Source organism: Pseudophryne corroboree, chromosome 4, assembly GCF_028390025.1.
Source record: "Pseudophryne corroboree isolate aPseCor3 chromosome 4, aPseCor3.hap2, whole genome shotgun sequence".
Taxonomy (NCBI): Eukaryota; Metazoa; Chordata; class Amphibia; order Anura; family Myobatrachidae; genus Pseudophryne; species Pseudophryne corroboree.
This window is the reverse complement of record NC_086447.1, coordinates 691134487-691157059: the sequence shown is the minus strand read 5'-3', so window position 1 is coordinate 691157059 and position 22573 is coordinate 691134487. Positions and strand designations below refer to the sequence as shown.

General features: G+C 44.5%; 1 protein-coding gene across 1 annotated transcript in view; it reads right to left on the bottom strand.

The window, feature by feature from the left end:
- IYD (iodotyrosine deiodinase) overlaps positions 1-22573 on the bottom strand; it is a 170310-nt gene that overhangs the window by 64152 nt on the left and 83585 nt on the right. The window contains exon 2 of the mRNA XM_063917904.1: positions 5323-5520. Coding sequence (XP_063773974.1) covers positions 5323-5520 — 198 coding nt within the window. The remainder of the gene's footprint in view (positions 1-5322; positions 5521-22573) is intronic.

The following is a 22573-nucleotide window of genomic DNA, read 5'->3' as shown; positions in this document are numbered from 1 at the left end:
TTCACTGACTTCTGATGCATGGCTGATTAACACTCTGTTGCATGTCTCTAGCGGCCCAGGAGGGTAACGAGGTCGACAAACTAATCTAAGTATAAGGGTGAGATGGCATTGATTTGCATATTGGTATTATGGTTGCCATGACAATTATTGGATCTCAGAAGCTTGCAGATTCTTTTACTGAGTGGTGATGAAGACAAGTTTGTTCATTAAATATGTAATTTTGTGTAAAGCAACTTTTGGAGAGTGCTCTCCACTAGCGCACGCAGGGGGGGTTTCTGAGTACCCAGAAACCCCCCCTGACAGACCAGATTGATTTTTTTCAGGTAAAAGAGCCGCGGCCCGCAATTTAAGCCCCACCCATCTGGCAATAGGCTTCGCCCCTTCCAATGACCCGCGAATCGTGCACTTACTTTGCAAGTTTGCCGTGGCACTGTAGCTGCTGCAGTCTCCACTCTGTCTCAGTCCCCAGTCCCTCAACTTGCTGCTGCTTTCTATCTGAGTGCCAGATCCCCTTCTTGGAGGCTCAGGCACTTGTAAGTATTACAAGTTCAGATTGCTCCAAAATACAGTACTTGTATTTGTAGCTCCTCCTGCAAAGAAGATTTCAATTTCTTATATGTGAGGACAAGTGAGCTTGCTATGGTGAGTTCTGAATTCTCTATTTGTATATATATATATATATATATATATATATATATATTGACCCCTGAGGAAGTCCCACTACTGAGCAAAGGGACGAAACACGTTGGGCATTCACTGGGCACTTACCGGCTCCCCGCTCTATCCATGAGAAACTACAGATAAGCATCATGTTTTTTAACTTACTGTACGAGTCCATCTATTTGTTTTTACTTGTCATTTTGTATTAAAATCTTTTTATTAATGATACTACGCTATCAGAGATTTTTCTTCCCATATGGGAGCCCTGTTTTTTAAGCTACTTTACCACTGCTGATTGAACAAGGGCACCTTTCAACAGAGTGCGATGCAAATGTGAGTGCAATATATAAATATTACATTACTTTTGCTCACTTAAAGTTGGTGTTGCACCCCTATTAATTGGTAAATAAGCACATTACCTATACTGGGTCAGCACAGTTCCAGTAGCTCAAGTAGCCTAATTAATTATCATATAAGCACTCTAGCACTTTTTGACGCACATAGGCCCTCATTCCGAGTTGATCGCTCACTAGCTGCTTTTAGCAGCAGTGCACACGCTAGGCCGCCGCCCTCAGGGGGTATATCTTAGCTTAGCAGAAGTGCGATCGAAAGGTTAGCACTTCTGCAACTAAAAAATTTCATGCAGTTTCAGAGTGGCTCAAGACTTACTCCTAGCTTGCGATGACTGCAGTCTGTTTAGTTCCTGGTTTGACGTCACAAACACGCCCTGCGTTCGGCCAGCCACTCCGCCGTTTCTCCAGCCACTTCTGCGATTTTACCTGGCACGCCTGCGTTTTTTAGCACACTCCCTGAAAACGCTGAGTTGCAGCTCAGGAACACCCACTTCCTGTCAATCAAACAACGAACACTCGAGCGACTGAAAGCGTCGCTCGAGCTTGTATAAAACTACAAAGTTGTGTGTGAAAGTACTTAGCGCATGCGCGCTGCGTACCATGCACATGCGCATAAATGCAGTTTTTTCACCTGATCGCTGCGCTGCGAAAAACTTTGTGACATTGCACGTATCAACACTTTATCACTTTCAAAGAGCAATAATTGAAACACTTTTTTGCATATTTGCACATATAAACTCTACACCTATACCGGGACGAGTCTAAGAGGAGGAGGAGTACGAGGTTTCCTGATACAAAGACACCCTGTATAAGGTGATTGACCCCCTCATGTCCGGTATGCACATTTGATTGATTACCTGAGGATAACACCACTGTATTTATTTGTCTAACACTGAAGCAGGGCCGTTTCTAGACAATTTGGCTCCCAGTGCGAGATTTCAAAATGCGCCCCCCCCCCCCCCCCCCCCATTGCTATAAAAAAAAAAATTGCGTCCCCCCCCCCCCATATAGCTCCCGACAGGGCTGTGTGTGGCCTGATTAAAATGGGCGTGGTCTCATTACAGTGGGCGTGGCCTCGTCTGATATCGCACCCACCTCAGGGGGAAAAGATAAAAAATAAAAAAGTCCCCTTTTTACACATTACACCAGGCAAGTGTCCCCATATTACACAGCGCGGCAGGCAGGTGTCCCCATTTACAAAGTGCGGCAGGCAGGTGTCCCCGTTTAACAAAGTGCGGCAGGCAGGTGTCCCCATTTTACACAGTACGGTAAGCAGATATCCCCATTTTACACAGTACGCAGGCAGGTGTCCCCATTTTACACAGTACGCAGGCACGTGCCCCCATTTTACACAGTACGCAGGCAGGTGTCCCCATTTTACACAGTGCGACAGGTATCCCCATTTTACACAGTACGCAGGCATGTGTCCCCATTTTACACAGTGCGGCAGGTGCCCCCATTTTACACAGTGCGGCAGGTATCCCCATTTTACACAGTGCGGCAGGTGCCCCCATTTTATACAGTGCGGCAGGTATCCCCATTTTACACAGTGCGGCAGGTATCCCCATTTTACACAGTGTGGCAGGTATCCCCATTTTACACAGTGCGGCAGGTATCCCCATTTTACACAGTGCGGAAGGTATCCCCATTTTACACAGTGCGGCAGGTATCCCCATTTTATACAGTGCGGCAGGTGCCCCCATTTTACACAGTGCGGCAGGTATCCCCATTTTATACAGTGCGGCAGGTATCCCCATTTTAAACAGTGCGGCAGGTATCCCATTTTACACAGTGCGGCAGGTGCCCCCATTTTACACAGTGCGGCAGGTGCCCCCATTTTACACAGTGCGGCAGGTATCCCCATTTTACACAGTGCGGCAGGTGCCCCCATTTTACACAGTGCGGCAGGTATCCCCATTTTACACAGTGCGGCAGGAGAGGGGGGGGGGGGGAGAGAGAGAGAAAATACTTACAACTTGCCGCTCTTCGGGTCCCGCCGACTCACGTCCCTCGCGCCGGCCGCCTCCTCCTTCGATGGTTATCTCCAGTCCTCTCTCTCCCCCCGAGCGCTCCTGCTCGGGGGGCGGGGCTTCGCGGAATGACGCATTTGCGTCAGCCCCGCTTCCCGAGCAGGAGCGCTCGGGGGGAGAGAGAGGGAGGAGAGGAGGAGTTACAAAGTGCCGCGGCGGGCGCCCCGTGCGGTTGCACGGCTCGCCCGCCGCTAGAAACGGCACTGCACTGAAGGCACGACTGATTTACCACTAGAACATATATATATATATATATATATATACATACATACATATACATATATTCACACACCACACATACACACACACATATATACAAAAGTGTCCTCTAACATCCTTGCTGCAGGAGGCTGTATAGTGTGGCGTTGCTGTGATGCGTACTCGTCGCAGCATAGCGCAGCCTCCCGCAGCTGTTTCCCATAGCCTGCGATGATAGCCGGAGCGTTTGTCACCTTCCCGCTACACAAGTAACGGGGAGCGGGAGCTCACATTTATTATCCTGTGCTGGCTCGTTTATATATGCACCTATGTCTATCTGTCTGTCTATCTATCTGTCTGTCTATCTATCTATCTATCTATCTATCTATCTATCTATCTATCTATCTATCTATCATCTTATGTAAGTCTATCTATCTACAATAGTTTAACAGATCCAGCATATACTGGGTCAACTCAGTCTCCACCCCCTTGGTTGGCTCCACCCCTCTCTGGAAACCCCCTTGTGCAAATCCTGTGTTTGCCCCTGCCCTCTTGATTGAATCTGTTCTGCGGCTGCACTTGGACTGTGTTGGCATTGTTTGAGTGAGCATCTTGAAGGATGTATATGAAGGAGGAGTGCATCTTATTTGACATATGTATGTATGTATGTATATCTATCTATCTATATATATAGGAAGCAGTTAGTTTCCCGGCTGTTGGGATCCCGGCAGTCAGGATACGGATGCCGGAATCCCAACAGCCAAGGGAAACCCGGCGTTAGGAATCCTGTCCGCAGCCCAGAATTCCCACTCTGGCAACGCTCACCACCGGGTCTGAAGCATGGCGAGCCCACGAGGGGACTCGTTGAGCTCTCCGCCGGGATCCTGCCTGTCAGGAGTTTCTATAATGGGTGCAATGGATGCAGTCACATGGGCCCCTGGGTCCAGGGGAACCCACACCATACACACTGCACCAATTTTAATACTTACCATTCCGGAGTCCAGTGCCGGGCGCTGCGGTCGCGGTGGAAATCGTTGCCAAAATGGTCGCTGCGCATGCGCAGTAGACAAATTTGTCTCCGGATCATGGCGGGTGCCTTGTTTCTGGAGGCCTGTGGAGTCTACAGCACCGTACAGAAGATGGGGCCCACCCGGAGGTGCACACAGGCCCCCACCTCTGTAGTAAGGCCCCTGGACACACTAATGTATATACTTCTAATGACACACTACTTTTCAGTAGCCATGCCCCCTTTTTTTGGTGCACGCTACAGTACTCCCGTTTCATTTCCCATACTCCCACTTCAAAATCCCATTTTGACGAGCACTGTTGAGTGGTTGAAGGAAGGCACTAGCTATGACCTCCATGCCACAATCATGGCATAGGCCACACTCCCTATTTAGACCACCACCGCAGTACTTGTCACACTTCCTTCCAATGCACACAATAGGCCCTTCATAAATTTCAGCTCCAGGCCCATGTGGACCTTAATCTGGCACTGCCCGCAGCCTAACCCTATCCCCTTCTCCCACAACCTAAGCCTAAAGCCCCCCCTTCCCCCCCTGTGGCTTACCTCTCCAGTGGCCTTTCAGACAATCATTCGGGATCCTGGCAGTTGGGATCCTGGTGCCGGTGCTGTGTATCTTGTTGGAATGCTAGAGCCGGTATTCTGAGACGTGTCAGGACTCCGGCGTGGGAATTTTGATTGAAGGTATCCCGACCACTGGGATCCTGACCGGATCCCTTATATACATACTGTACTAGTATCATTCTTGGCTGGTATCTGTTTTGTGTCCGTTTTTAGTATATTTTGAAATGCAAAATACAGTCACTATTCTTTTTAAAAATGCTTTTTTAATCTCTTTCCCAATCTTACAAACATATAACAATTTTCTTAATGCATTGAGTTTCAGTTATATACAGTAGTATCTAAGTATGTCGTTAACTCACTTATTTGTAAGCAATAACAGATACAGATACTATGAAGCTAATATGTCCTAGGAGAACCAACTCTGACCAGTAACCTATACAGTGAAGTACAATTGTTTTAGAAATATTATTAGTTATTTGGAATTGTAATTTACCTGCTGCTCTGATGATGTTGTCAATGACTTCTTTCGGGACTGGATCATCACTGATAAACCTCACAGATCTTCTTTGGTTGAGCAATTCATAAAATTCCTTTGATCTTTTCACCATTTCCTGTTCAGAGTAACGTGGCGGGCTAAAGGGAATATGCAGGATATTTTCTTCCTCTATGCCAATCCGTTCATCTTTCTCTTCTGAAAGATACAATTAATAAAGGCTCATCAAACAGAAAGAATACCTATTTAATAAGTATCTATACATATACTTGTAACACCCCTTTCATCCATATCTAGACTGCAGTAATGCATTGTAGTGGTGAATAAGTAGCTGGTACATCTCTCACCTTTCTTGATTTCTGTCAGTGCCACCATCTTAATCCTGACAAGGTATGAAATGGATTTTTGTACACCAGAAAGCTAATCAGGAAACCTCTGGCCCAACAACTGAAAACCACAATAACTCGGGAATATGAGGCACATAGGGCTTGCTGCTACCATGGTACATTTATTAATTGCAGCTGTATGACAGGGTGGGTAACTATGCTGCAGCTTTTATAAGACAAATTACTATTTTCAATAAATACAACATGAAAGGCAATAGGAGAAGATTATTGACAATGAACTTGCAGTACCACTTAAAATGTGCACAACCACAATTACAATACACGTTCTAACTATTCAGCTCCTTGGAGGACTATGAACCCAGTTCCACAGAGGCAATACACTTCAGACTACTGTAATTATTACAGCAGAATAACCAAATCAGCTGATGCACAATCTCCCTCTCAGTGCTTAAAGTGGTCCTAGAGAGGTGGTGGAACTCACCCCCCTTCCCCCTGGCGCCCATGTAATAAAGGTATTGTGCGCGTCATTGGTGCATGCCCCAGAAAAGGGGTGTGGTCACACAATAGTAATAATGGCCACAGTAGTAGCACCCATAATACACATAATGTCCACAGTAGTAGCACCCCATAATACACATAATGCCCACAGCAGTAGCGCCCCTTATACAATGGCCACAGTAGTAGTGCTCCTTATGCAATGTCCATTGTACTGGTAATGCCCACAGTAGTAGTGCCCCTTATATAGAGCCCATAATAGTGGTGCCCCTTATGCAATGCCCCCAGTAGTAGTGCCCCTTATGTCCCCAGGAGTGATGCCCCTTATGAAGTGCCCCATTTACAATGCCCTCATTAGTAGTGCCCCCATTAGTAATGCCCTTAATGGTAATACCCCTGTGTAGTATTGCCCCCAGTAGTAATGTTGCCTGTAGTAATGCCCCCAGTCATTTATCCCCAGTAGTTATGCCCCCAGTGGTAATACCCCTGCATTTATGACCCCAGTAGTTTACCCCCCCAGTAGTTTAGCCCTCATGTAGTTTGCCCCATGTAGTTTTGCCCCAAGTGGTAATACCCCCTGTAGTTTAGCCCCTGCAGTTATGCCCCCGGTAGTTTAGCCCCCCATAGTAATGCCCCCAGTAGTTTAGAACCTGTAGTTTAGCCCTCATGTAGTTTGCCCCCAGTAGTTATCCGCCATTAGTAATGTCCCCAGTAGTTTAGCCCCCAAGTAGTTTAGCCTCCAAGTAGTAAGGCCCCCAGTAGTTTAGCCCCTGTAGGTATGCCCCCAGTAGTTTAACCCCCTTGTAGTTTGCCCCAAGTAGTAATGCCCCCAAGTAGTAATGACCCCTGTTGTTTGCCCCCTGTAGTATGCCCCCTGTAGTTTAGCCCCCAGTAATTAGCCCACTTGTAGTTTGCCCCCAGTAGAAGCACTCACACATATAAAAAAGAAAAACATACCATACTCACCAAGCCCCGCTCATGCGTCCTACCGCTGCAGTCTTCTTGGCGTCCACTCCTCGGCACTATGAGAGAGACATCATGACGTCTCTCCCATCGCGCACACTGACAGAGCCGGAAGCCGGAGCTCAGTAGTGAGCTCCTGCCGCCGGCTTTCTCTGTGGAGAGAGAGCCAGGCACCAGCTGGTATCACAATCTCAGTGGGTGCCCGGCATCTCCCTGCAGCGCTGAGCACACATCGGGTTAGATGAGCCGGAGGAAGCGGAACTGCGTTCCGTCTCCAAGTGGAACTGACGGAACGCAGTTCCGCCCCGTTCCGGCTCACTTTAACCCCTGCTCCCTCTATATAGAAAGCGGGAGGTCGCTGATAGATAGTTACAAGGGGGACAGTCAAAATGTTGACATGGTCAAAAGGTTGACAGGGTCAAAATGTCGACTACAAAAAGAAAAGAGAAAGAAAAGGCAGCGCTAAATGGGTGTGGTATGGTATGCCGGCGGCCGGGCTCCCGGCGACCAGCATACTGGCGCCAGAAAGGCCGATCGCCAGCATACCGACAGAGTGGCGAGCGCAAATGAGCCCCTTGCGGGCTCGCTGTGCTCGCCATGCTACGGGCACGGTGGCGCGCTATGCGGTTCATGCTATTTATTCTCCCGCCAGGGGGGATGTGGACCCCCACGAGGGAGAAAAACTGTCGGTATGCCGGCTGTCGGGATTCCGGCACCGGTATACTGTGCGCCGGGATCCCGACAGTCGGCAACCTGAAGACCACCCGCGCTAAACATATACAATATATTGTCTGAACTAGGTACCCATAATTTAATGGATGAATTTTATATTGCACATACACATGTATAAAAATAAAATGACTAAAATGTTAAAAACTGTTGAATGTCAGCCAATTAATATTTCTCTGCCGTGCCTATTTAGTCTCAGAATACTTTGTAGAAGAAGACGATTCTTTCTCCCTTAGAACTGGCAGCCCAGTCCAATATATTAAAGTGTTGTATGACAACCGCTGGAGGATAGTCCCATACAGGAATTAAATTGTTTCTATATACACATTTTTATACATGTGTATGTGCAATATAAAATTCATCCATTAAATTATGTGTACCTAGTTCAGACAATCCATTGTATATCTTTAGCGCTGCCTTTTCTTTCTCTTTTCTTTTTGTGTTTCACCATAATAGGACTAACTAATACTATTTTTGGCAGCTGCTTTAGAAAAATACAAACGAATAAACAGAAAAAGACACCTGTCCCTATCTGATATTCTTCCGGCGCTGATAGCAATTAGTAATTAATTACATAAAGTGCATCAATAGCAGCTGAGTAAGACAACTAGCTAGGTTGCCAATTAATTGGAGAACAAGAGAAAATATATAGTATACTCTGCGCTATATAACCACTGTATCAGGTTGAGCTATAGTGTGCAGTCTGTCATATAGAATAATTGACTCAGTAGAACTGTGAAAGTATAACAATAAATTCTTTATCTAATATTTAAAAAGCGGTATACATTTCATACAGAATAAGCAGCATGTATTAGGCAACAATTAATTTATAGTCACAATTAGTATAGCATGTAATGAGATAAGATATCTTTGTTATATTACTAAAAAATGAATGAAAGTACACTGGCGTCCCAGTGATTAATAAATGTCTCGTAAAAATAATCACGGCTTTATTTAGTAATGAACTTTTGTATATATTGAGGTATAATTACCCATGTGCAGATTTCTGTGAGTATGGATAAGCAGGATCCGTTAATATACGTGCACATAGATTGGTATGCAGTTAATTGAACTGATTGAAGCTGGTTTGGAAAAGGCCGTATATTTTTCACGGCTGAATTCCGGATAAAATGGTTCTTATTGACCTGTGTGAAGATCTCCAAAGAACCCACCTCCTCACACCGGGTGTTAGACCTCACTGCGGAGGCCAGTAGCAGTCACTCGGTACAGGTGAGTGGAAAACTGGACGTCTGTGATAGTGGTAATCTCCTCAAGCCGGGTGTTAGACCTCACTGCAGCGGCCAATATCACTCACTCGGTACGGGTAGACAGAGAACCTGACGTCTGCAGCACAGCACCTGGACGGATGTCAGCGCCCTCGCCGAGAGCCGCTGGCCGGAGCGCCCGGCGTGTAACCAAGCCGTGATGGGATATAGCTGTGAAGATCGTTGGCTGTGAGACCGTTTGGCAAGATAGGTCAGCAGGTAGTGCCGAACAGCTGAACTTCGGAAAGTGGGCGTCAACGCGTTTCGTCTCCTTGGCAACCGGAGACTTCCTCGTCCTGAGGAAGTCTCCGGTTGCCAAGGAGACGAAACGCGTTGACGCCCACTTTCCGAAGTTCAGCTGTTCGGCACTACCTGCTGACCTATCTTGCCAAACGGTCTCACAGCCAACGATCTTCACAGCTATATCCCATCACGGCTTGGTTACACGCCGGGCGCTCCGGCCAGCGGCTCTCGGCGAGGGCGCTGACATCCGTCCAGGTGCTGTGCTGCAGACGTCAGGTTCTCTGTCTACCCGTACCGAGTGAGTGATATTGGCCGCTGCAGTGAGGTCTAACACCCGGCTTGAGGAGATTACCACTATCACAGACGTCCAGTTTTCCGCTCACCTGTACCGAGTGACTGCTACTGGCCTCCGCAGTGAGGTCTAACACCCGGTGTGAGGAGGTGGGTTCTTTGGAGATCTTCACACAGGTCAATAAGAACCATTTTATCCGGAATTCAGCCGTGAAAAATATACGGCCTTTTCCAAACCAGCTTCAATCAGTTCAATTAACTGCATACCAATCTATGTGCACGTATATTAACGGATCCTGCTTATCCATACTCACAGAAATCTGCACATGGGTAATTATACCTCAATATATACAAAAGTTCATTACTAAATAAAGCCGTGATTATTTTTACGAGACATTTATTAATCACTGGGACGCCAGTGTACTTTCATTCATTTTTTAGTAATATAACAAAGATATCTTATCTCATTACATGCTATACTAATTGTGACTATAAATTAATTGTTGCCTAATACATGCTGCTTATTCTGTATGAAATGTATACCGCTTTTTAAATATTAGATAAAGAATTTATTGTTATACTTTCACAGTTCTACTGAGTCAATTATTCTATATGACAGACTGCACACTATAGCTCAGCCTGATACAGTGGTTATATAGCGCAGAGTATACTATATATTTTCTCTAGCTGCTTTAGAAAACCAGTCCATTGGTGAGTGCCTGACTCTTTACCTTTTGATAATATACATTTGCTTCAAAAGGTCGATTGTCAACCTTTTGACCCTGTTGGCATTTTGACTGTTGACCTTTTAATCCTGATGACCTTTTGACTGTCGACCTAATGATGTTGACCTAAGGGCTGCCGATCTTTATAATGTCTATCTTCTGTATCACACACTAGAGAGTATCCATGCTATACTGTACTTGTCACACTGTTACACAGGGACTATTTCCTTGCCAAATCTTAAATTGAACCCTGCAAATTATACAATCTACAGTATATGTTCCAATATCTAAAGTCTGACTACAGCTGCACACACACATGTACAATAACTTCATGTTCAATCACTTAACAAATCAAGTTTGTTCTGTTGGTGGGTGCATATCTGTTGGTGCACATAAGAAATACAAATAACAAGTGCAGTATCTCTATAGTATATCAAATGTCCTTGTAGATTATGGCTGATAAAAAGACTATCAGGCCTATTCTTTATGGGGGGCCTGAGTGGCTCCCCATAATTCAGTATCCAAGTCGCTGAAAGCAGCAGCTGTGGGTACTAACTTCTGTAGCAGTGAAAATCAGCACTGCCGAGGCTGATTCAGCTGTACTAGTAAGCTTGCATGAACTTGGGATTCATTGAACAGGTGCCAGTTCCATTTAATTGTTTTTTTTACACTTAGGGCAAGATTCAAATGCCCTCTCCCTACTCGTTTATGCCCACCAGCAGCTATTCTAATGTTTGCCAACAGGCACGTTATCATAATTTTACTTCATTATCCCCAGGGGTGGCGAGCTAAAATGCGCAAAAAGTGACCCGTTTATGCACCCAAGCATGACTTTTCACATCACACGCAATAGTTTAGTTGGGTTTAGCAATTTTACATGGCTAAACCCGACTGTGGGCGTGATATGCATGAAAATGGAGGACATTTGAATATCGCCCTGTGATTTCCAATCATATTAGGTGGGAGATCTGGAGTGATATATCAATTGAATATCATCGTTAATGTCTGGGTGTTATAGTTGGCAATGAAGATAACCCGATCCCAAGTTTTTTTGTATCCATTTAGTCCATGGCTGTCTGACACACTCTTGTAGGCTTCTTTGAGACCTTAATTAACTCCTGTTTTATAATAGCCTCTCTGGATTATCTGTTTTTCATCTCCTCTAATTGAAATTCAGCTTGCTATAAATATGTATTGTTTATAAGTAATAAAAAAACCTGAGAGATATGTAAAATCTTTTTCAAATGTTCTGGATGGAAGTTGGTTGCTTGCAGCAGTGTACTTAACTCTGTAGATTTGTGAAATAATGTTTTAGCCAATTTTCCATCCTTGTGATATACTGTAAGTTCCAGAAAGTCAACTTTAGTACTGTCTACAGTAGTTATATGTGAATTTCACAGGATTTGGCAGATGGTTAAGAGAATCCATAATTTCCTCAAATCTCTCCTTTGTGTTCAGCACACCAGAGATATTATATACAAAATTTTTCTAATAAATAATATCTGCTGAATAAATAGAATCACAGAAATGCAAATGAGTATTTTCAAAACTTGGTGTTACATTCGACCCCATTGTGGTGCCTGTTAGTTGAAAGAAATATGTATCTCCATATGGAAAACTGGCTATATTCAAGAGCACAGGATAGGAGTTGTAGCTTAAAATTAATAGGTGGTATAAGGAGCTGATAATGTATACAGTAGATGTCAAGGATTTACGGGTTGCCTCTATACCAGGCCTTGACAACCTGTGGCTCTCCAGCTGTTGTGAAACTACCAGTCCCAGCATGCTTTACTTGCTTATTGACAGGGGGTTATGCTGGGACTTGTAGTTTCATATCAGCTGGAGAGCCATAGGTTGGCCAGGCCTGCTCTATACCATCATCATGTGAGATGATGGCATAGAGGGAATTCAATTCGCATTTATTGTAGCCAAGAAGGCATTATGAGGCAACACATCAGTTTAAGCTTAGCCAAAATGTCACCTATGTCTGACAAAGATCTGAAGAAAATGATTTATAATTTGGGCAAATAGCTGAAGGATAGATTTGCATTCCTTAAAAAAAAGTATTAACAAGTGGCCTGTGGGCCTCCTTTTCTTTGTGGTGACTCTATTGGTATGAGAGCATAACTCCAGAATACATAAGGACTAACTACATAGTCCTTGGTTGCTTAGAAAGATAATTTATGCTCTGAAAAAAACTTTCTTCCATATTGAGAAACTGCAAATTGGAATCCACTCGACTTCTCCTGTAAATTGGTGCTAAAAAGGAAAAAAAATTAAGAAATATATTTTTCACATGGTTATTGGTTGGAATTTAATTATTATTTAAGTTTCTTATAAAGTGCAACATATTCCATTGCGCTTTGAATTAGCGAGAGCTAATCCGATAATTATTGGTAGCACCCTCTTGGTGTTTTTTCTGCACAGGGACGTTTATCACCTTGCTATCGCCCTGTGTATCAAATCCCTACTTTCCTATAGTCTTGGGCCCTCTTACCTCTTTGTCTGTCTGTTATTACCCAGACTTGTTTTATTACTATTTTGTTCCCAATTGTAAAACAGAGTGGAATATGATGGTGCACTATAATAAATACATGATGATGATGATGATGATGATGATGATAATAATAATCATAATAATAATAATAATAATAATAATAATCATCATCCTGTATTTGTACTGTTTTCCTGAAACAAATGTGATCTTCATGTCTAATGCTGTAGGATACCTTAAACGTTTAAGAACTCTTTTACAATAAGTGTATTGGATAATATAGTTTCACAAGAGTCTTAGTTCATCTATCTATCTATCTATCTATCTATCTATCTATCTATCTATCTATCTATCTATCTATCTATCTATCTATCTATCTATCTAATGTTAGTATTAAAAAAAGATTCAGGTAGTGGGAATAGAATATGACTGTAGTGGGTAAGTTCCAGATGACCAATGGGAGGCAGAAGTATTGCAAACAAGTAAGCTTTTATTTCCGTCTGACAGGCATAGCCACTGTAATAGCTTCTTACAAAGGATACCATCAACAGTTCAAAATAACAATTCAGCTTACTTGAAGACAGCAGTGTAAACAGGCAGCTGTGGGCCTCAATTTCTCAGAGGTCAGCGTCTGAGAGGGAGACTGGCGTCTAACCGGATCTTGACGTGGGGACATCTTACCCCGAGACAACGGTTTCTGCAGGGACAAATGTGAGGGCTCCGGCATAATTAAAGTAGAAAGGTTCTCCATACCTTCCTGTGCCAGCAATGCATTTTCCACTAGCCGGACTGCGGAGTCTAAAGTGTCAACCCAATGCAGCTGGACCCAGCAAGCAATCTTGGCAGTTAGGAGAGCAGTAGATTGTTCCAAGGTGACCAACTTCCCTAGCCGGGCAGAGTTATTTCGTTCCAGCTAGAGCCACTTAACCACAAGGCTGGCTAGCCTCTCGGCCAAAACACGTGGCCTCACATCACAGTCATAGGATACAGACCTGAATTTCCTCTGGTACACTTCTGGAAAAAGGCCAAATCGGTCAGCTACAGCAGCCTTCACGCGGTCATAATCTTTTGCATCTTCCAGCTACAGGGAGGCATATGCAGCTTGGGCCTCCCCTGTTAGCAAAGGGGCAATCCGTAAAGCCCAGGACTCTTTGGGCCATGCATGCAAGGTAGCAACCCTTTCAAAGGTTATAAGAAAGGCCCGCACATCATCTGAGGCCAGCATTTTGGGGAGTACTGGATCATACACAACTGCTTGTTGCTGCTTAAAGCAGTGCAACATCTGTTGCATAACGGCTTCCATGGTCGCCTGTTCAGGATCCTTTGCACAGGATGCACTTATTCCTCTTCTGACACCACAATGTAGCGGGTAAGTTCCAGACGACCAATAGGAGGCACAAGTATTGCAAACAAGTAAACTTTTATTTCCAGCTGACAGGCATAGCCACTGTAATAGCTTTTTACAAAAGATACCATCAACAGTTCAAAATAACAATTCAGCTTTCTTGAAGACAGCAGTGTAAACAGGCAAAATATTTCACTGCACTTTCAGGGTGCAGATTTCTCCAGGACAGAGAGAGCTGCTAAAGGTGCAGTCTCTCCCACACATTCCCCCTTTACTAACTCATCTGGCCTTTGTTTTTATACCTTAGCTAGTCCTGTGGGAGAGAGACACTCTGCCACAATGACCTATACATACAGTACATAATAGTAATGTGTCACTCTAGCAATCACTGTATAGTTATCAATGATAAGAAAATATAACATTGAATTTGTGTGCTGACTTGGACATTCCATCTCAGACAAGTATGACCCCAAGACAAAAATGCCTGATAGTGGAAGGCTAGGGTACACCTGAGCATTAGGTTGTAAGGGTAGTGTCATTTAATTAGCAGATCCTCATAAACTGAGTTGGCTTTTTTATCGGGTCAGCCACCATAAAGCGATGTGATAAAAGAAAATATCAGTAGTAATCTCACTAAAATTGTGCTATGTAGCCACACCTAACGGCCTCTGTCCCTATAGATAACTAAACTTTGTTGTAAAGTATGAAAGAGTTTTTCAGGAAGCAAGTAGAGAAATATGTGCACAATAAATGCCAATGTACGTTTCACTGTGAAGCTTAGTCAAGGAAGAACCATCAGCCAATCCTAGCTGAAAAGAAAATTATAATAATCAAATAATAGATGTTCTGCTTCTTTGTTTACGATATAATTCTATATTTATAGGTGTGATATAGAGTCATTATCCCTCCTGAGATTATGCAGCCCAATAACAAAGCACAAAAACAAATCTCCTGTTATACAGCAGTTAAGTGGTCAGTCAAATTGGAAGCTGGTAGCTATCTTGTTCACAGGTAAAATATAAATGTCTGTATGCCCTTACTCTTAGAACATGTTCTGTGTGAAACACTTTATGTTATCATTGTGAGCTTTTTCTCTACAGGGTTAGCCAGGATTGCAAGCAGTGTCAGACTGGGGCGTGAAGGGCCCAACTGGGGGAATGCAGTAGAAGGGGCCCATGCTTAGGGAGGTGATCAGCCTCTATAGGAGGTGTGGCTAGCTGTCACGGAGGCTTGGCTACCCATTAGAGAGTGCATAATTTGCGCTCTTTTATAAATACTGTATACTGAATACTGATAGTACATACATGATAATGTACTAGATTAATACCAGCAATGAAAATACACCATCGTCCTGTGCAGCATAATGTAAGATATACCTGATCTCTAGAGTATGGGGTGGGCTCTTGGACAGTAGGGCTCACCGGGGGTCAGTACAACCCTGCTTACAATCCATTTCTCACACACCATGTAGCTATGATTTGTCCACAATAAAAAAAACACACATCGAATACAGAATGTGAAAAATGGGCCTTAGTGTAGCCCATTGTTTTCCTTTAGGCAATAATATGACATTTTATATGATTGGTTAGAATGAATGAATAATTAGCATAAATAATATAGAAAGGTGTTAATCTATATTATGATTGGTAGTTAATAGTGTATTCTGTATATATCTTTTGATACTGTATATCAACTTGCGTATGAGACTTTCAGGAGAGGCGCTGTGAGGATGAGTGACGCTGTGTTGTGAGGAGGAGTGATGCTGACCCAGAACCGGAAGTGGTCCATGGATGCATGTGTGCGTGTGGTGCCAGTGACAGGGAGCAGGTGTCGGTGTCGGTGAGGGGGTCAGAGCCAGTGCTGAGTGGAGCGGGAGCCAGAGGGGGGACTGGAGCAGGTGCTAAGCAGAGCAGAGCGTGCAACAAAGGTAAGAGCTGCCGCTTCCGCTCTGTGTGTAAGTTTGTGAGAGGGGTTGCGTTTTGTGTTTTGTGTGTGTGTGTGAGTGAGTGTATCCCAGGTGAGCCTGGTGACGCTGCTGTGGCAGGGCCAAGAGCTGCTGCCGCCACAGCCGGCATGAGGGGGATCAGAGCCTACTGCTGCTGCGGCTGCCAGAAGGAGCTACTTAAGGGGGCCAGAGATTGCTGCTGCAGCTACCAGAGGAGTGTGACAGAGAGGGCCGGTGACTCGTGACTGCTGACGCTGCTGCTACTAGGGAAGATAAGTATAAGCTTAACTACATTACTGTATAAGTGACTGCTTTTTGTTTTTCTCTGTCCTTCTGTATCTCCCCTTGTCCTTGATTGTATTGTTTTATCAGTTACTGTATTGTATTGTTTTATCATTTACTGTTCTGTTGTTGAATATTGGGGGTCATTCCGAGTTGATCGCTAGCTGCTTTTGTTCGCAGCGCAGCGATCAGGCCAAAAATCGGCACTTCTGCGCATGCGTATGATGCGCAGTGCGCACGCGCGACATACTTTCACAACAGACGATGCAATTTTACACAAGGTCTAGCGACGCTTTTCAGTCGCACTGCTGATCGTTGAGTGATTGATAGGAAGTGGGTGTTTCTGGGTGGTAATTGACGGTTTTCAGGGAGTGTGCTGAAAAACGCAGGCGTGCCAGATAAAAACGCAGGAGTGGCTGGGGAAATAGGGGAATGGCTGGCCGAACACAGGGCGTCTTTGTGACGTCAAAACAGGAACTAAATAGTCTGAAGTGATCGCAAGGTAGGATTAGGTCTGGAGCTGCTTTGAAACTGCACAATTTTTTTTGTAGCAGCGTTGCGATCCTTTCGTTCGCACTTCTGCTAAGCTAAGATACACTCCCAGAGGGTGGTGGCTTAGCGTTTGCACTGCTGCTAAAAGCAGCTAGCGAGTGAACAACTCGGAATGAGGGCCATTGTTTCTCTTCACAGCTAGGCTATAGTACTGTACTCAATTGCATAAAATTGATTTTTTTTTTTAAGGTACATTGGCACCAACGACAAAGTTAGTGGTAGGTGTGATGTCCTTAAGAAAGATTATAGGGACTTAGGTCAGAAACTAAAGGCAAGGACATCTAAGGTAATATTCTCTGAAATATTACCCATGCCACGTGCTAGCCCAGGGAGGCAGAAGGGAGATTAGGGCGGTAAAAAGTGTAGCTTAGAGACTGGTGTAGGAAGGAGGGGTTTGTGTTCCTGGAACATTGGGTGGACTTCTCAGTCAGGCGCCATTTTTTTTTGTCATGATGGATTGCACCTGAATGAGGAGGGGGCAGTAATGCTGGGCGGTATGGGTGGTTAGAAGGTTGGAGGAGTTTTTAAACTAGGTTCCTGGAGGGAAGATTTAGCTAGAAACTACGGGTCATGCAGTGAGAATAGTAAGGATGGAGGTAGTGAACGAAATGGGGGTGGAGAAGGGGGGAGGGAAAGAGCAGCTGTCAAGGGTATCAACATGGGTACTAACAAGGGTATTACCAAAGGTATTGCCAAAACACTAACTAATGACGATTATGGGTCATCATTACTGCATATAGAAAATGCTGTCCCTAGCACAAGGGGAAATACTTATCTTAATTGTATGTAAGTAAACCCTAGAAACCTTACAGGTAAAAAGGGGGAACTAGAAGTCTTTGCAACAAGCAAACAGTATGATATTATAGACATTACTGAGACTTGGTGGGATGAATCTCATGATTGGACAGTCAATCTAGAGGGTTACACGCTGTTCAGGAGAGATAGATTAAATAAACGGGGTGGAGGGGTATGTCTTTACATAAAGCCGTTTCTAAAACCTGTTAAACGGGAAGATATTCATGAGGGAACTGTAAATACTGTTTAGACGTTATGGGTAGAAATTGCATGTGGGGAAAAAGGAACAAAAGTGATAGTATTGGGGCTGTGCTACAAGCCACCTGGTATTACTGAGTCTGATGAGGAAATGTTACTGAAGCAAATTGAAAGAGCAGCAGGAGTAGGAGACGTAATAGTGATGGGAGATTTTAACAATAGGGAGATAAACTGGACAAACAATTAATGTGATACTGCTGGGGGTAATATGTTTTTAAACACACTAAATGATAACTACTTACTTCAACTAATTGAGGAACCAACTAGGTACAATGCAATCTTAGACTTGGTATTAACTAACAATGGGGAATTTATATCAAATATTATAGTAGGGGAGCCCAAGGGAAACAGTGACCACAAATTTTTAGAGATGAGCGGATTCGGTTTTACTCGGTTTTACTCGGTTCTCAAAACGGCATCTTATTGGCTATCCAAAACACGTGACATCCGTGAGACAATAAGATGCCGTTTTGAGAACCGAGTTAAACCGAGTAAAACCGAATCCGCTCATCTCTAACCACAATATGGTCACATTCAATGTCACTTCTCAGAAGCAGTCCTATATTAGCTCAACTAGACTCTAAACTTTAGCAAAGTCAACTTTGACATGATGAGGGAAGCTTTAAGGGACATTGAATGAGAAATTGTGTTTCAAGGAAAAAATACTACAGAGAAATGGGAGGTATTAAAATCACTGCTCGTTAATATTACTCGCAAATTTATTCCCATGGGCAGCAATACAAATCAGACGGGAATGCAGAGTCATTGTAGCACTATAAGGATTGTAACAAAATATGCAAAAAAGAAATGAGTGGCTAAAGTAGAAACTGACAAGCTAATAGCAAAGGAAAGCAAATCAAATTTATAATTTTTTTTAAATATACTGTATCAACAGAGTCATAATATATGTGTATGTGTGTCTCTATATTCGTTTTGTGTGTGTGTGTGAGTGAGTGTATCCCAGGTGAGCCTGGTGACGCTGCTGTGGCAGGGCCAAGAGCTGCTGCCGCCACAGCCGGCATGAGGGGGATCAGAGCCTACTGCTGCTGCGGCTGCCAGAAGGAGCTACTTAAGGGGGCCAGAGATTGCTGCTGCAGCTACCAGAGGAGTGTGACAGAGAGGGCCGGTGACTCGTGACTGCTGACGCTGCTGCTACTAGGGAAGATAAGTATAAGCTTAACTACATTACTGTATAAGTGACTGCTTTTTGTTTTTCTCTGTCCTTCTGTATCTCCCCTTGTCCTTGATTGTATTGTTTTATCAGTTACTGTATTGTATTGTTTTATCATTTACTGTTCTGTTGTTGAATATTGGGGGTCATTCCGAGTTGATCGCTAGCTGCTTTTGTTCGCAGCGCAGCGATCAGGCCAAAAATCGGCACTTCTGCGCTTGCGTATGATGAGCAGTGCGCACGCGTGACGTACTTTCACAACAGCCGATGCAGTTTTTACACAGGTTTTCAGTCGCACTGCTGATCGTTGAGTGATTGATAGGAAGTGGGTGTTTCTGGGTGGTAATTGACGGTTTTCAGGGAGTGTGCTGAAAAACGCAGGCGTGCCAGATAAAAACGCAGGAGTGGCTGGGGAAATAGGGGAATGGCTGGCCGAACACAGGGCGTCTTTGTGACGTCAAAACAGGAACTAAATAGTCTGAAGTGATCGCAAGGTAGGATTAGGTCCGGAGCTACTCTGAAACTGCACAATTTTTTTTGTAGCAGCGTTGCGATCCTTTCGTTCGCACTTCTGCTAAGCTAAGATACACTCCCAGAGGGTGGTGGCTTAGCGTTTGCACTGCTGCTAAAAGCAGCTAGCGAGTGAACAACTCGGAATGAGGGCCATTGTTTCTCTTCACAGCTAGGCTATAGTACTGTACTGAATTGCATAATTTTTTTTTTTTTTTCAGGTACGTTGGCACCAACGACAAAGTTAGGGGTAGGTGTGATGTCCTTAAGAAAGATTATAGGGACTTAGGTCAGAAACTAAAGGCAAGGACATCTAAGGTAATATTCTCTGAAATATTACCCATGAACGTGCTAGCCCAGGGAGGCAGAAGGGAGATTAGGGCGGTAAAAAGTGTAGCTTAGAGACTGGTGTAGGAAGGAGGGGTTTGTGTTCCTGGAACATTGGGTGGACTTCTCAGTCAGGCGCCATTTTTTTTGTCATGATGGATTGCACCTGAATGAGGAGGGGGCAGTAATGCTGGGCGGTATGGATGGTTAGAAGGTTGGAGGAGTTTTTAAACTAGGTTCCTGGAGGGAAGATTTAGCTAGAAACTACGGGTCATGCAGTGAGAATAGTAAGGATGGAGGTAGTGAACGAAATGGGGGTGGAGAAGGGGGGAGGGAAAGAACAGCTGTCAAGGGTATCAACATGGGTACTAACAAGGGTATTACCAAAGGTATTGCCAAAACACTAACTAATGACGATTATGGGTCATCATTACTGCATATAGAAAATGCTGTCCCTAGCACAAGGGGAAATACTTATCTTAATTGTATATATGTAAACCCTAGAAACCTTACAGGTAAAAAGGGGGAACTAGAAGTCTTTGCAACAAGCAAACATTATGATATTATAGACATTACTGAGACTTGGTGGGATGAATCTCATGATTGGACAGTCAATCTAGAGGGTTACACGCTGCTCAGGAGAGATAGATTAAATAAACGGGGTGGAGGGGTATGTCTTTACATAAAGCCGTTTTTAAAATAAGAATTTACTTACCGATAATTCTATTTCTCGTAGTCCGTAGTGGATGCTGGGAACTTCGTAAGGACCATGGGGAATAGTGGCTCCGCAGGAGACTGGGCACAAAAGTAAAAGCTTTAGGACTACCTGGTGTGCACTGGCTCCTCCCCCTATGACCCTCCTCCAAGCCTCAGTTAGGATACTGTGCCCGGACGAGCGTACACAATAAGGAAGGATTTTGAATCCCGGGTAAGACTCATACCAGCCACACCAATCACACTGTACAACCTGTGATCTGAACCCAGTTAACAGCATGATAACAGAGGAGCCTCTGAAAAGATGGCTCACAACAATAATAACCCGATTTTTGTAACAATAACTATGTACAAGTATTGCAGACAATCCGCACTTGGGATGGGCGCCCAGCATCCACTACGGACTACGAGAAATAGAATTATCGGTAAGTAAATTCTTATTTTCTCTGACGTCCTAGTGGATGCTGGGAACTCCGTAAGGACCATGGGGATTATACCAAAGCTCCCAAACGGGCGGGAGAGTGCGGATGACTCTGCAGCACCGAATGAGAGAACTCCAGGTCCTCCTCAGCCAGGGTATCAAATTTGTAGAATTTAGCAAACGTGTCTGCCCCTGACCAAGTAGCTGCTCGGCAAAGTTGTAAAGCTGAGCCCCCTCGGGCAGCCGCCCAAGATGAGCCCACCTTCCTTGTGGAATGGGCTTTCACAGATTTTGGCTGTGGCAGGCCTGCCACAGAATGTGCAAGCTGAATTGTACTACAAATCCAACGAGCAATAGTCTGCTTAGAAGCAGGAGCACCCAGCTTGTTGGGTGCATACAGGATAAACAGCGAGTCAGATTTTCTGACTCCAGCCGTCCTGGAAACATATATTTTCAGGGCCCTGACTACGTCCAGCAACTTGGAGTCCTCCAAGTCCCTAGTAGCCGCAGGTACCACAATAGGCTGGTTCAAGTGAAACGCTGAAACCACCTTAGGGAGAAATTGAGGACGAGTCCTCAATTCTGCCCTGTCCGCATGAAAAATTAGGTAAGGGCTTTTATAGGATAAAGCCGCCAATTCTGAGACATGCCTGGCTGAAGCCAGGGCTAACAGCGTTACCACTTTCCATGTGAGATATTTTAAGTCCACAGTGGAGAGTGGTTCAAACCAATGTGATTTTAGGAACCCCAAAACTACATTGAGATCCCAAGGTGCCACTGGAGGCACAAAAGGAGGCTGTATATGCAGTACCCCCTTGACAAACGTCTGAACTTCAGGAACTGAAGCCAGGTCTTTTTGGAAGAAAATCGACAGGGCCGAAATTTGAACCTTAATGGACCCTAATTTTAGGCCCATAGACAGTCCTGTTTGCAGGAAATGCAGGAAACGACCCAGTTGAAATTCCTCTGTAGGGGCTTTCCTGGCCTCGCACCACGCAACATATTTACGCCAAATACGGTGATAATGTTGTACGGTTACATCCTTCCTGGCTTTGATCAGGGTAGGGATGACTTCATCCGGAATGCCTTTTTCCTTCAGGATCCGGCGTTCAACCGCCATGCCATCAAACGCAGCCGCGGTAAGTCTTGGAACAGACAGGGTCCCTGCTGGAGCAGGTCCTTTCTTAGAGGTAGAGGCCACGGGTCCTCTGTGAGCATCTCTTGAAGTTCCGGGTACCAAGTCCTTCTTGGCCAATCCGGAGCCACGAGTATAGTCCTTACTCCTCTCCTCCTTATGATTCTCAGTACCTTGGGTATGAGAGGCAGAGGAGGGAACACATACACTGACTGGTACACCCACGGTGTTACCAGAGCGTCCA